At 38.3% G+C, this 14970-nt stretch overlaps 1 protein-coding gene across 1 annotated transcript; it reads right to left on the bottom strand.

The window, feature by feature from the left end:
• Positions 1–1182: 1182 nt before the first annotated feature.
• On the bottom strand, positions 1183–14198 carry LOC121425314. Its single transcript, XM_041621343.1, has 9 exons — positions 13863–14198; positions 10703–10956; positions 9877–10099; positions 8616–9466; positions 5586–5696; positions 3201–3333; positions 2782–2892; positions 2182–2334; positions 1183–1347 (listed from the first exon to the last, which is right to left on the bottom strand). Exons 1-9 carry the CDS (start codon positions 13950–13952, stop codon positions 1264–1266), a joined length of 2010 nt encoding a protein of 669 aa, XP_041477277.1. The 5' UTR covers positions 13953–14198; the 3' UTR covers positions 1183–1263.
• Between the last annotated feature and the right edge of the window lie 772 nt (positions 14199–14970).

The following is a 14970-nucleotide window of genomic DNA, read 5'->3' as shown; positions in this document are numbered from 1 at the left end:
CCCCCCCCAATCCTGAATCCGCCACCGATACCAATAATTTACATGGAATAGAGGAGGCAGGGGCCGCGGAACCGAGGGGGGGGGGCTTCAGCCCCCAATTTTTCCAAAACCGTAAAAATGACCATAATGATTGTGATTTTTAGCATGGTCAGTCTACCCAAACACACACTTTTGGCTCAGCCCCCACTTTGAAAACCGTTCCGCGGCCCCTGGGAGGGACAACTGAGAAGCCTCCGGTTTTAAGTCTAGAAGATTTATCAGACGTTCCGTTGATATTAAGATAAGAAACGTACGTATTTCTTGGTTTTATCATGGTAATAGGTCCATGCTTTTATTCAATCATTCAAGCACATCTCGTCAAATCTATTTGATCTCGCTCTCTTTCTCTCCTTTATATCCTTGCCCACCAACTTCCCATTTTTTTCTCTTTCTTTTCCCATAATAATCATAATATATATACGCCACTGACAATCTGCTTGCATGGTTTCAAACCCCCCCCCCCCCCGCTTCAACCGTCGTGTTGGCTCAGTTGGTAGAGTGTCCGTCTCACAACCAGGTTGGGGGTTCAAACCTATATGGTTCAAACCCCGGCCGCGTCAGACCAAAAGACGTTACAAGATGGGAGTTGCTGCTACCCTGTTTGGCGTTCAAAGATTAAAGGGATAGAGCCTCGTCGATCTGGCGCTGCACAGCGACTGCCGGGCCCACGATCAATAAGGCAAAGCAGATTTTCGGAGTATTTCATTTCATGTCTATTTCGAACAATAAAATATGGATTTTCATAATTTTTTTCCTTTTCATTATAGTTCGCTACAGCTGCAGCGAGACAGAAATACATTTTTAATAACCGTCTCTCGTGAACTGATCATTTATTAAGAATTCCATTTCTCATCCATTTTCCCTCAAGCATTATTTCTAGAGCTCCCCCTCTCACAGACACACACATTCTTGCACCCTCTCAAATACGCGCTACACACACACACACACACGCACACACAACGAGACACAACATTGAGAGGGTGCAAAGGGCACAGCCCTTAATGGACCCTGCAGGGACCATGATATAACCGCATAATTCGAAAGTGCAATTGGCAGGACCTTCCTGTCTCTTACTCCCCCCCCCAACACACACACACCTCCTTTTCTGACGCAGTATATACGCCACCAATGATTTCATAATACCCCCCCCCATCCCGAAAGAATCCACTCCTAAATAAGACTTATGATCGTCGTCGTCATCATAGTCTGCAGTTGAAGTCGATATCATTGTACGAGGGCTGCTGCGAAATCAGTGGGATGAAAGACAAGAGCTAAATTGTTGCCAGAGTCGGATAAAATGTCTTCCACCTGTAATAAAAAAAAGAAATAGTACAAGATTATAGCATGTTTTCTTCAGTTTTATCATTCATCAATAAGCACAAGAAGTGTACAACTAACAAGTGACAGTATTTAAAGAGGATATTCATATTTTTCTCTCCTACCATGTCTCTTTCCCCCATGCTACTACATTTTAAACATGCATCCCTGGATATATTGATTAAATATGTGTCATAGTTTATTTTATTGTTTGTCGAATATTTGTAATGTACACGTGTATTTCCCTGCCCGGTATGGATGACTAAGTTGTGAGGAAAACCGATATACTATTTCATTTTCTTACATAGCGATTAAGTCTTACACGAATTCAATAACAAAATGTTGCCACTCTGCTCATTCGCCTCACTCGCTCACATTAAAAAAAAAGGTGCAACGCCTTCAAAACTAAGTATACAGTACCTGTGGACTTGTCTGTCTACGCCAATTGATATTAACAAGATGTGTATGAATTTGATCAACAAGGTCGATAATTTATTCAGCAAGGTACAATGCAAATTACGCCGGTGTTAATTTAATATCAGCCTGGTATATCGGTCTCATAGAGATATATCATTATAACGCAACTATATGATCGGTCCACACCAGAGAGGTTAAAACAACACCAGTTAAGAATCAAACCGATACTGCGGCCAATTGATGTTAGCCTAACGCCAAACCGGTGTTGTTTCAACACCTCTCTGGTGTGGACAGATATAGATACCAAGCTGGTGTTTGAATTAACACTGGTGTTAATTTGCGATGTATTTATTTTATCATGGACATGGATATATGGAGTAATATAAAACAGTACCGAACTTTACTTACTTGGGCAGGGGTGACATTCGCCGAGATTGGTATCATATTTATCTGTGTGAGTGCCCAGTTGACCAATTCTCCACCGTTTGTGATACCAGGGACAACTTGCCGAGAAGGGATACCACTTCGTGCCACCAGTCCTTCCGAATCGAACTTCGTAATCTACAGAGCAATAAAAAAAATTGTAAGTCTTCAAGGACAACCTTTCTCATACAACTGTATTTTGTGTCGTAAATATTTCTCGCTCATGCACCCTCTAAAAGTATTATACTCGGTTTAGATTTAATACATTAAACACGGGGTTAAAAGAGGGGTCCTCAAAAGACTAATTTCACCCTTTATACAAAATTATACGTTCTTTACCCTACCTTTCCCTTTTACCCAATTCCCTGGCACCAATCCTAATGTATAGTGGGTGGTATTTATAGGTAGCTCAGAGGGCGCTTCGTGAATAAAACGTCCGACAAGTTCCGGCTTATCCGACAGTTACCATAGTAACAGTGCTTCTCAGCCAATCAAAAGCAAGGAAAGATGTCAGATCTGACAATTTATCGGACAAAATATAATGATGTTGACGAAACACTCATCCGAGCTATCGAATATACTTACTTCGTTACCTGACAGAGTCAGCCCAAGCTTTTTGAGATCTGGAGACGGTTCCTGCGCTCTTGAGATGAAGCTCAGCACACCGTGAGGGATTTTCTTGATTGAGAAAGTTACCTTTATCAAAGATATACCCAAGATGAAAATAATATTGAAGAAAAAATTGGGAAAATGTTGGAGATACTGAATTCCTTTAACAGAAAGAGAAATGCAAAATATATTGTGGGTTACTATAACTCTAGGCTGAAAATGATATGATTTTTTATGAAGGGTAGAAAATGCCCTCCCTCCCTTTCTCCCACCTACCCAACCTCACCCCCCCCCCATCTGCCCCTCCCTTGCCCCCCTCTGTTCTCTCTCTGAATCTCCTTCAAAATGAATCTTATTATAAATGTCACTGCAAAAATTGATAAGCTCTGTCTCACCGTATCCCCATCGTGATCATGAATGTATTTGTGTGTATCTTCTGCCGAGGTGACAGCCTGTCCATTGATCTTATGAACTTCATCTCCAATCAGGAGCTCCGTCGTACATAGCTCACCCCGAAATCCACTGATGCTACAGAGATTGAAGGGATATAGTAGTTTTAATGCTGGAAGAGGCTGAGAGGGGACCTTGGTATTAAAGGGATGGTCCGGGCTGAAAAGTATTCATTGCTTAATAAATAGAGTAGAATTCACTGAGCAAAAAGCCGAAAATTTCATCCAAATCGGATAACAAATAATAAAGTTACTGAAGTTTAAAGTTTAGCAATATTTTGTGAAAACATTCGTCATGAATATGTCACATCTCCACTTTCCGTTTTCTCATGTTATACATAAAATCATTTTTTTTTTACATAATATCATACTTGTGTGAATAATATGTCTCCCTTATACTGAAATAAGTTGCAGCAATAAATATCTAATGCACTAAATCAGCTGTCAATCCAGTTTTTCTAGTTCTTGGAGGAAAAAAATTGAATAAACCTAATTTCATGTAATAAAATACAAAAGAACAAGTGGAGATGTGACATCATCAGCCCACCTAATGAATATTCATGACGATTGTTTTCACAAAATATTGCTAAACTTTAAAATTCAATAACTTTGTTATTTGTTCTCCGATTTTGATGAAATATTCGGCATTTTGCTCAGTGAATTGTACTCTATTTATTAAGCTATGAATATTTTCAGCCCGGACCATCCCTTTAATATTGACATCAAGACTGACACTGTAAACAGAGGGCTGAAGCCCACTTTTTTCCAAAACAAAAACGTAAAAATGACGATATGATTGTGATTTTTTTTGCATGGTCACCCCCCCCCCCCTTTGAAAAACGTTCCGCGGCCCCTGCTAAAAACAATCTACTCAAAGTTTGAAAAGACTTCCTACTTAAAAAAGACTACATTTTTGTCTAAATGAATATATGTCTTTGTAGCAGAAATTATATTTCGTTTCAAATATGAATTCTAGTAAGTGCCTCTTGATATCTTGTAGACTAAACTGCATTTTTTCCCTAATTGCGTCGAAAAATGATAAACCGAGAAAATAATCATTTATCATATAACTTTATCATTACAATTAATTAATGACTGATAAAAGACACATATTTATAAAAGATTTAATTCATGCATATTTCACGCATATAATTATGATTGAACCAATTAGACGAAAGGGTGCTAATATGACGATATGACAGGCAGTATCTAAACTTCAATGAGAATTTATCATGCAGAAGTTTAATCTTCCCCTTTACAACACAGAGGCCGCGGGACGGTTTTGAAAGTGGGGGACTGAGCCGAAAGCGGGGGGGGGGGCTGATTTATACAACATTTTTTTTTACAGATTTGAAAATAAGCACTTACTTGACTGATCCATATAGTATTAAATAATGCTAATTCCGCATGTTCAGGGAATTAATCGTTGTTTTACTTGACAATGAGGAGAAAATTAGAATATCCCATATTTCATATAATAAAATACAAAAGACATAGTGAGTGGATGATGTCATCGGTCCCCTGATTTGCACACCGACCAGTATGTGCATACAACTGTTTTGCGAAACTTTAAAATGTAATAACTTTCCTATTTTACACCCGATTTTGATGAAATGTTCAGTGTTATGCTTGTTGGATTTTTCTCTCTTTATTCAGATCAACTTTTGGTTGGGGTGGACTTGTCCTTTAATAAGATACGGATGGATTTCTCTATTCAGAGCCATTGATATAATGAATCTGTTCTTCCTTGCATAGAGATCTTCTCCAATAAAGAAGGGATGGCGGGTCTTTGATTATTGGTTATGATTTTAAGAAAGTTATAAATAGAGAAAATGTCGGTTTCCCTTTCTGTATGACGCGACAATTCTGCAATATCTAAACAGTATCATTTTTTTTTCTATTTTCGCTGATAATAATTTTTTTCAGAACTGTACACTAAACATGCTAACTCCTATCCAATCCCTTAATGAGTGGAAAAGTAATTAATCGATTAATCATTTCACCTAATAATCAATATTGAGTATGAATCGATAAATAAATGTGAAATATAGGAAATATATGAATATAGAATAAAGTAAAAGAATAAATGTGTATGATCACTAAAATGACTGGATTAATAAATCATTTATTTAAATATATCTGCATGAAGTAAAACAAAATTAATTTCAAACTTTATATTCGTCTAACAAAATACATTTGAATCATACGAAAGTAAATTATAATAGTGCGCCAAACATGTCCAATATATGTTTATTCATCAATTTTGATAACATAATCCAAATCTAAAATAATGACAGAATGGTAAACAAAATGAATGGGTAATCAACTCACTAAACCATACTCTTGACCAGGGTAACTGATAATGATTCCTTTTCTTCTAAAAGATCTTTGGAAATCTCAATAGACTTTGCATCAGGAGACATCTGTGTACTTCGGAAGCTCCTTAAAACGAATGAAAAAGGGAATTTAGTTATAACGAAGAAAAAAATCTCATTATTATTCACCATTTCCTCACATTTCATGGTATATGTTTGTTCAATCAATTGAGATAAATGCCAATGTCATCCCCGAATTCAATTGAATATACTTTTTTTTCATTAAAACAATCAAAATAGGCATGACACCCCCCAGATTTATAATATACTAGTACTTCTACTACTACTACTACTACTAATAATAATAATAGCAGGGCCCGCTGGGAGAACAGTTTTCGGAACTTAAGTGGCTACCCTGGGTAAATATGCCGTTATTACTACTACTACTACTACTGCTACTACTACTACTGTAGTAGTAGTAGTAGTAGCAGTAGTAGTAGTAGTAGAGCAGTAGTAATGATAATAATAATGATAATCATCATCATTATCATGATAATAGAGGATATTCATTAAGCGCATGATAAATAGTTCTACAATAATATTTTAAAAATAAACAAAATATAAATATACAAAAATAGTATAAAAAAAATATTCAATTAACATAAACAAAATATAACATGAAGTAACTTAAACTATCAAAGACAGGTTGCAACTATATGAACCCAGCCCATATCTGCATGCATTATACTCAAGCCTGCATTCAACAGAGCTAATCTGGGAAGCGTTTCATGAAAGGACTTTTCAGACATTTTATCCGACTTGTAATGTTTTATCCGACAGTTACTATGGTAACAGTGCTTCTCAGCCAATCATAATCAAAGTAAGTTGTCAGACCTGACAACTTGTCAGACGAAAATGTTGATGAAACGCCCACTGTTCCCTAATCGCGTTCCACTCGGAGCCGGTGAGACGTTCTCACTCTTTCTAGAGTAAGATTTGCAACATAGTTCACTCGAAAAGTAGCTATAATGCGCTCAATAAAATTTTGGTGTACAGTTCACCCCAAAGGGATTGGTCCCTATTATCATTTTAAGAGGACAGATTAGCTCTTAGAGATTATGATCAATATTTGGTGTAATATGTTGTCCCTCTAAAACAATCAATCAACACCCCCCCCCCCCCAAAAAAAAAACAGTGCGCGTATAAAAGGGGTGTATGCAAAATCAATGAAAGTTTCGACGATGATGGCAAAATGGTTCCATGACATTTGCTCCGATGGAAAATCTTGCCGTTAAGCCAAACAAAAAGAAATGTAACCCCCAAAACTAAATCTATACCTAATCTGAACCAAAAACCTATTACAATCGACTGACTTTAACCCCGTGCCCTCGGAAATATTAAGACCGGAGTAAATGTCGCAGGAGCATTAGTTGTGTCACTGTCACCATTAATAGACGGCCAAGGCGCTTTACTATCATCATTTTATTGGAAAAAAATCATAGCATAGCCCCCTTCGAAGAGTATGCCAAGTCATGCTCCATATACATCTTGTTTCGAGGCGGAAATGAATAGTTGATTGACATAAACTCATTAATATAGCCTATGACCATTATTTGAAGAACAAAACCGAAAGTTAAATCATTAATAATAAAATACTTAACCATTTGATAATTTCTCTGACTCGGCACAAACACAGTGATTGTGGACACGATGAAAAAGAAATCATAAAATGGTAATTGGTAACCGCTTTACTGCCTGACATGGCCTTGGTATAATAGTTGTAATGCCAAGCCTCTGTCTAAACCTTACAATTTACCATTGTTAATTATATTCAGCTGACTTGAAATTATTACTTTAATTCACTTACTTGTATTGTACCATAACGTTTAATCAACTTCCTTTTTTCTATTTTATTCCGTTCTTTACAAATCCAAATGAGACATTTTAATAATTGTTATAGATTTTTTTTATAATTCTGTGATTTGATTGTGCATTCCCGCCTCTTTCGAAGTCATGCAAATTTTATGTTTAAGTGTGAATTTTTGTGACTTTATTTTCATTTACTTGCAGTGTCTTTGACTAATTTTGCATCACTGATACACGGCTGATACGTTATTTGCTCCTTTATCACTTCATAAGATGCATTCATTGTATTCATGATTATTTAAACATTGGTTTCAAGTACCAATCTAAATGGAAAAACTTCAATATAAGAGTAAGATTAAATCTCATACTTTTTTTTTATTAATCACCAGTTTGCAGTTTAAATTAATCAGGTGATGAAATACATCCCATCCTGCTTGCTTTCAGAGGAGATGTCAGATGTGAACATAAGTTGTAGAGCGTCGCATACATTCGTAATTCCGAAGCTTCGTTATTCCCAAGGTTCGTTTTTCCGAAGGTTCGTTAGTCCGAAAACGAAGTGAGGTTCGTAATTCCGAGGTTCGTTAATCCGAAAACGAAATGAGGTTCGTAATTCCGAAGGTTTGTTAGTCCGAAAATAAACGAACCTTATTTCGTTTTCGGACTTACGAACCTTCGGAACAACGAACCATATTTTGTTTTCGGATTATCGAACCTTCGGAATAACGCCACAAATGTTCGGATAAACGAACCCTTTTACGTTTTCGGATTAACGAACATCGAGGTATAGGCAATTTACGTGTTTCGGAATTACGAACCTTCCGAGTCAAGAACCTTCGGAATTACGAAGTGTAACCGTAGAGCGTTACCTATTATTATTTTTCCGAATGATAACTAAGCCCAGACAGATTGAATACCATTTAACGAAATGATAATGAATTAAACATAACGTATGGACGCGTGGATCGATAAATAGAGGAATTAATGAACAAGAGAAACAAAAGGATCACCTAAAACGTAAATATAATTCATTTGATCAGAAATACGACTGATTTTCGGCAGTAAATACAACGATAAAATTTTTGAAGCAGAGCATCAATAATTTGTATATTCCTCATGGCACATTGATTTTATAAACATTTGCATCTTTAACGACAACGCCCCTCTGTGTTTGTCAACTTACCTAACTAGCTGATAGACTTTCTCATTAGCTTCAGCAACAGGTTGTTTGACAGGTGATGTCTCTGAAGAGCTTGTATTGGAGTCTCCTTGGTTAGGCCGAATCCTAGTCTGGGGGAATGGTGGCAACTGCGGTAAGGTTTCCTGCCGATCGCTGATGCTATTCCCTAGAAAGGCCTTGGGCTTTAAATTCCCTCCAGCAGGCAATGGAGGTGGCATCTTCAAAGGCTTCCGGCGAGACTTCCTACACTGTTCCCCCTCCGGCACCTTTAACGGTGTCTTCACCGGTGGCGATACTGTCTCCTCTGTAGCACTTTTCATTTCAGGTGTTGGTTGCTTGAGGTCCTTGGGCATCACTACCTTCGGGAGACTGTCTGGGATTGGTGGGGGCTTGGTCCGTCGAGCTAAAGGGGTATAGCGGGGTTTCTCAGGTGAACTGTCTGCAGGACGGGACTTGCTCTCTTGGGCTTGTTTCAGGCTTTCGATGAAGTCGGACGAAATGGCTGGCCGATCCTCTGTAGTTACCGGTAGCACCGGTACCGGCTTTGCTTCGGGCAGGCGGGGACCATGTAAAGGTGATGTTTTGGCAGAAGAATGCAAAGTTTCAGCCGACGGTGGCTCTTCGACCCCTTCAGAGTGGACGTCATTGATCTTCATAGCCAGATTGGTGGGAAAGATGTATCCATCGTCATCGATATCGCCAGGCTCGGAAACAAATGCATCTTCATCCCCGGCATCTGAGATGATGGGAGAAGCATGTTTTGTGCTCGTTGATGGCGACGGCTTGGTACCGGGCCAAGATATTCCATCGTCGTCGGTAGAAACAGAGCAACGCATTGGTTCGTAATCCTCATACTGGTGAAATACATAAGATAAAATCAAGTAAATCGGATCGATGGAATTAAGATATGGCACGTTCATTAAAAGAAATGAATTGGGTCAGGATCTTCAAAATCAATCAACCAATTCTGTTTTCTTGCTTGTACTACAATCGAACCACTAATACCATATAGCATGCTCCTCGAAAATATTTGTTTAAATTTCACATGGGGACTCGTAACCCTTGATGTTTTTTTTTTAAAGCATTTGATATAACTGTGTTTCTCGTTATTGTTTAATGTATAGACCTGTGTTTATATTTTGTTGCATCTTCATATTTGTCAATAGTGTGTTTCACACTGACATTACCAGTATAAATTTCCATTTGATGGACAATGTCAAACACTTTGGAAAGTTAATGATTGGCATAAATGAAACACACTTACGGGTACATGGTACACATCAGATTGACCTGGCCGGGGAGCTTGTGCTTTGGTACTTAAGGAACGATTGTCATTGTCGATCTTATCATCCAAAGACGGCATCGGAGGTCTCTCCTGTTTGGTCGAATGTTGTTCGATTATCGACGTCATCGCCTTCGTACTCGTTTTACCCGGATTGTCGCCTAGTGCTTCCAAGATGTCTTTATACCAAAGGTCGCGCTGGGATCTATGTGACGACAAAGTTATGAATTGGGACGAGTTGGATAAGAGTACGGTGATGTTGTCCATTCGATATGATCATCGTGATAGAAGGATATCAGAATCTAATGCTCCATTCACATCAAGAATCCAAACCGACCGACGGATCGGAATGTCATGGTCGGTCTGAACTTGGAGCCATGGTCTTAAGCTTCGCCATTAAGACTGAAGTACATATGGAACAATACAAAAAAATTACAAATAACTTCTCTTATCTATCCTTCATTGTTATCTGATAAAGCACAGCAAATAAGCATACCCTCTCAAAACGCCCTATCCCTTTTTCTTGTTTGAGCAATTTTGGCTAGATGTTCCTGCACTAATAATATTGACGAACTTCTGATACAAAATAATTGAAAAATCTGTCGTGAATCATGGCAAATTACTCACTTTTCAAAAATCACCTGACCACTTTCTCATCTCAAAATAATAATACAAAAACTGTACATGATAATTTCTCCTATAATTTACTCATACATCATCCTCATCAACCATGCTAAAGTCACTGTAAGGGTAATATTATCTAAATCAACACTGGGGTTGCATGATCAGCTAGGACACTTTCACCCACCTCCCTTCTGCTTTCAGAAACACAATCTTGTCTTCCGCGGTCTGGATACCCAGGTAGTTATCGTTCCCCGGGTAGTCGATGCCTTTAGACTTGAGTAGAGGTGGAAGGAGTTCAGTGGTACAGCCACTGACGACCATGGAAACACGAGGTTTGTCCTTGTGGGACACCTCACTCCGATACCCCTGCAGGAGGACATTTCCGGTGGTGCCGTGGCGGAAGCATTTCCAGTATATCGGTGACAACTCGTACGCTTCCTAATAAAATGTCAAGGATAACAAAAGACGTGACCCAAATGAATCCAGGGGAGCGTTTCATCAACATTTTCACTTAATTCAGATCTGACACCTTTCCATGATTTTGCTTGGCTGAGAAGCGCTGTCACTATGACAACTGTGGGATAAAACAGGACTTGTCAGATAAAACGTCCGACAAGGCCTTTCGTGAAACGCTCCCCAGGTTTTACTTACATTTCTCTTGCCTGGATAAGAGGTTACTGTGTGTATGATCGTCTTTTCAGAATGTTTTCTCATGGCCAAAATGCCTACATGGCGATCATTGTGTCAATGGTAACTAGGCCCTAAATCTTATTATTGATAACCGTGCAGGCTTTACAGCCATTCACCATTTCCCAAAGAATTAAGTTACTATTAGTTACAAGGCTACCATAGAATTCAGATTTCTACAAAGGGACATTCATTTTGATTAGAAGTAAGATATTGAACTGCAGATCAATTTTCATACCTTGCAACATGACACCGAAAACTGCAAGATGCCATATTTTTATATCGGGGGCCTGTGACAGAAACACGTTTAAACTCAACTATGAAAATAAAATTCAAGTGACAAATGAGCGCTTCTGATTATCTAACAATCACATCGCATTTTAATTTGGGAGTCACGTTTGAATGCGACAATGCGATCTCTTGTGCAACCCGCCGCGGCGCGCCGGAAATCCATTGCCTAAAGGCCTTAGCACACCTTAGGCCACCGCACGTGCACCTCACGACTGGTCCACGATCTGAGAGATCTTGCAACTAATCGCATTTTGTTTTTTCATTAAATCAGAGAAGAAACGAATCGGGGTTTCGGGGTTCAAATTGGTTGTAAGAATACTAATATCAGAATTGTGGATGATTGAAAGCCTTCATTTTGGCGTAAAGGCCAACTTAAGGGACCGCACACCTTACGATTGGTCTGCGACCCGATTTCTGAATAAAATGTAGTAGACTTTGATGCTAGTATTGAGACATGGAATGTCTTACTGTGTAATGTTCTAAATCATCGTACGAATTATACCTATGTTCAAATCTGTGAATATGCTATCATCCTTCTTAGAATAAAAGCGAATTCAACATCTAGTCGTAATGACGTCATAGCAGTCGTACGATTGGCTACAATTTGAAACTAATTTGGCCTTTACTCCAAAATAAAGGCTTGCAATCTTTCAAAATGGTTATAGTAGTATTCTTTCAATTAATTTTAACCTCAAATAAAATGATATGTTCCATTTTCATTTTCAGAAAATGAGCAAATGCGATTTGTTCCAAAATCGGATCGCGAACAGTCGTAAGATGTGCGGTGGCCTTTAGTTTCATATCGTAGCCAATTGTACGGTTATGACGTCAATTCGACTAGATGTTCACTTTGCTTTTATTCTAATAAGGATGGTAGCATACAGCCACAAGATTTAAACATACGTACCGTATGATTTAGAAGTTCCATGTCTCAATATTTGCATAAAATCTTAGGTTTTATTCCGAAATCGAGTCGCAGACCAGTCATTAGTTGTGCGGTGGCCTTAACATGCACGCCTTGCATGTTCAGAATACCCGTATGGTTGACTACTACCACTACTATACTTCTACTATACAACTACTACACTACTACTACTATTACTACTACTACTACTATACTATTACTACTTCTACTTTTATACTTCTATTGACTACTACTACTACTACTACTACTACTACTACTACTACTACTACTACTACTACTACTTCTATACTACTACATGTACGACTACTACGACTACTACACTATACTACTACTACTACTACTACTACTACTACTACTACTACTACTACTACTACTACTATTACTACACTACTAGGCCTACTACTATTACTAACCCATACTAATTCATGCAGCCACTGTACGACTGCTACTATCCAATTTTATTACTACTATTTTAAATTAAGTGCTATTACTTTCAGTCGGACTACTAATTTTTCTTTGTTGATTTTTTTTGACGTCTGAAACACCCAAGAAACATTGTGGTTTCCAATTTTGTAGATTTGTATTCCACTTCTCACAAGGCACACCCCAAAGCTCTGCTCGACCTGCTCTCTAAGAAAATTATTAGCGGAAGTAGGCTTATTCCTACATGGGGAAACACTCTTTGAGAAGAAAGGTCTGTATAGTCCAAGACGGAAATAAATATATTAATTTCACTTACAGAAACTCAATATTAGTATCATAATTTGCGCTTCGGCTTGAGTCGTCCGAAACTGACAGACACGACACATTCCTGCTCATTATCTCAAAGTAATTTATTGTCATGTCAAGTTAAAAACAGGCATGGCTAGTTTATCATGTTCACACCAAGTTGTTGGTTTCATTGGCTGATGCCACATGATCACGTACACACATGACATCATAACTGGTATTTGCAATTGTCATTAAAGTTTGCATGAATTAGTCGGGTTTTTTTTAATCAATCAAACCATCCTTGACCAAATTCTGCATTTCAAATGTGTCTCTTCGAACAGTCGAAGACCAAGATGTGTTTGTGGCGATAATCGATTTCAGAATTCAGATGTTGCCCCTCTCAGTAACATATCCTATTCCTTTTCTCTTAATCAAAAAATGTAATTGCTCTTCGGCCAAACCGTTTGTTAACTGGTTGGCAGAAAATAAATCTACATCTTCAGTTCTTCACTCGCAGACAACAATTCACTTGCGTGATTTGCAGATCCGCATTGAGAATGGTACCTAAGCCAATAAAAGGGAAAGTTGGGAAAATTAAGCCTATACCTGCATGGCATAAATAGACATAAAATATACATAACAAGGTAACTTGTGAATCAATCTAGAGAAACACCATAAAATTATTGATTCCCTCCACCTTAATAAATTCATTCCTAAATTGGATGCCTACCTTCTGAAGCAGACTCTTCTTCTTGTAGTTGAAACAGGACAGCACCCCACTTCTAACATGGATATCTGGTGCCTTGTTTTTCCTCGACATGATTACTTCTTCACCTTGAATAACAGTCTAATAAAACCTGATTTACTGATTAAAAGCGTTTTTGGTCGATCCGAGAACCTTTAAGGTATGGTAGGATTCGAATCGATTAGTCCACCAGAATCACCCGCAACACTCTCAACAGAACTGCAACTGGAAAACCAACAGTTGCTTCTTCAAAGCTCAAAATCTCAGTTGTTGCCGGACAATAATTTTCCTGGCTAACGAGACCTTATTTCGAATTCTGGATCGAACCTTTCCGAGATTAATCTTTCTTTTATTGGTCATTAAAAACCCGATGGATACCACACTATTGACATCTCTTAATTTTCGATCAGTCGCTTAATTTGTAACTTAAAATTAGAACTTGATCAGCTGGTCTAGAATCCTACCAACCAATAATGCATGGATTCCTCAAAGAAGACCTGAACAAGTCATGTATAACTGATACCAAATAACGTTGTTGCAAAATTCCCGATCAAGTCTGCTGACTCTTGATCCGAATTAGATTGTTCAGGATGTCAATGGCTTTCTCTTCTACATCAGGAGCAGTGCAGAAGTGCAGGTCAAACAGGGCGGTCGCGATCTTGTCTGAAGAAGTGTGGGGCAAGTCACGTACCCGATCTTCAAATTCACAGGACGAGTCTCACGACTGAAGCTGAGGAGACCAATCCTCGCATGTCCACACAAAATATTTCCAAGGTTGTAAAGCGTTGATCTTGTGAAGTTGGGTTGTTTAATTTTCGCTATTCCAGTCACAAATACTGGACCAATGTAGAGTACACGAGATTGTTGATCACTACCATACACCAGGACTCCACGATTCAAAAGAACACGATACACAAACTTAAACTACTTCACTGAATACAATTTGGATGTCAAAAAAACCCAATACATTGTACTGCAATGTAATTGTCGAATAAAAAGTCTACAACTCATAGGCACCTAATTAGAACTACGTGTACTGTATAATACTTTTGACAGCGAGAGCAAATTATGAGATCAGAATTAATGAGTAAAC

The sequence above is a fragment of the Lytechinus variegatus genome, chromosome 12 (genome assembly GCF_018143015.1).
Source record: "Lytechinus variegatus isolate NC3 chromosome 12, Lvar_3.0, whole genome shotgun sequence".
Lineage (NCBI taxonomy): Eukaryota > Metazoa > Echinodermata > Echinoidea > Temnopleuroida > Toxopneustidae > Lytechinus > Lytechinus variegatus.
This window is presented reverse-complemented; position numbering and strand designations above follow the sequence as displayed.

Bases quoted from the DNA above. Each gene is read 5' to 3' on its own strand.
- LOC121425314 (XM_041621343.1), bottom strand. From the start codon at position 13,952: ATGTCGAGGAAAAACAAGGCACCAGATATCCATGTTAGAAGTGGGGTG. The intron at 3,334-5,585 runs GTGAGTTGATTA...CAATCTCTGTAG, and splicing joins CTGGTCAAGAGTATGGTTTA to CATCAGTGGATTTCGGGGTG. The intron at 2,335-2,781 runs GTAAGTATATTC...ATTGCTCTGTAG, and splicing joins TGACTCTGTCAGGTAACGAA to ATTACGAAGTTCGATTCGGA.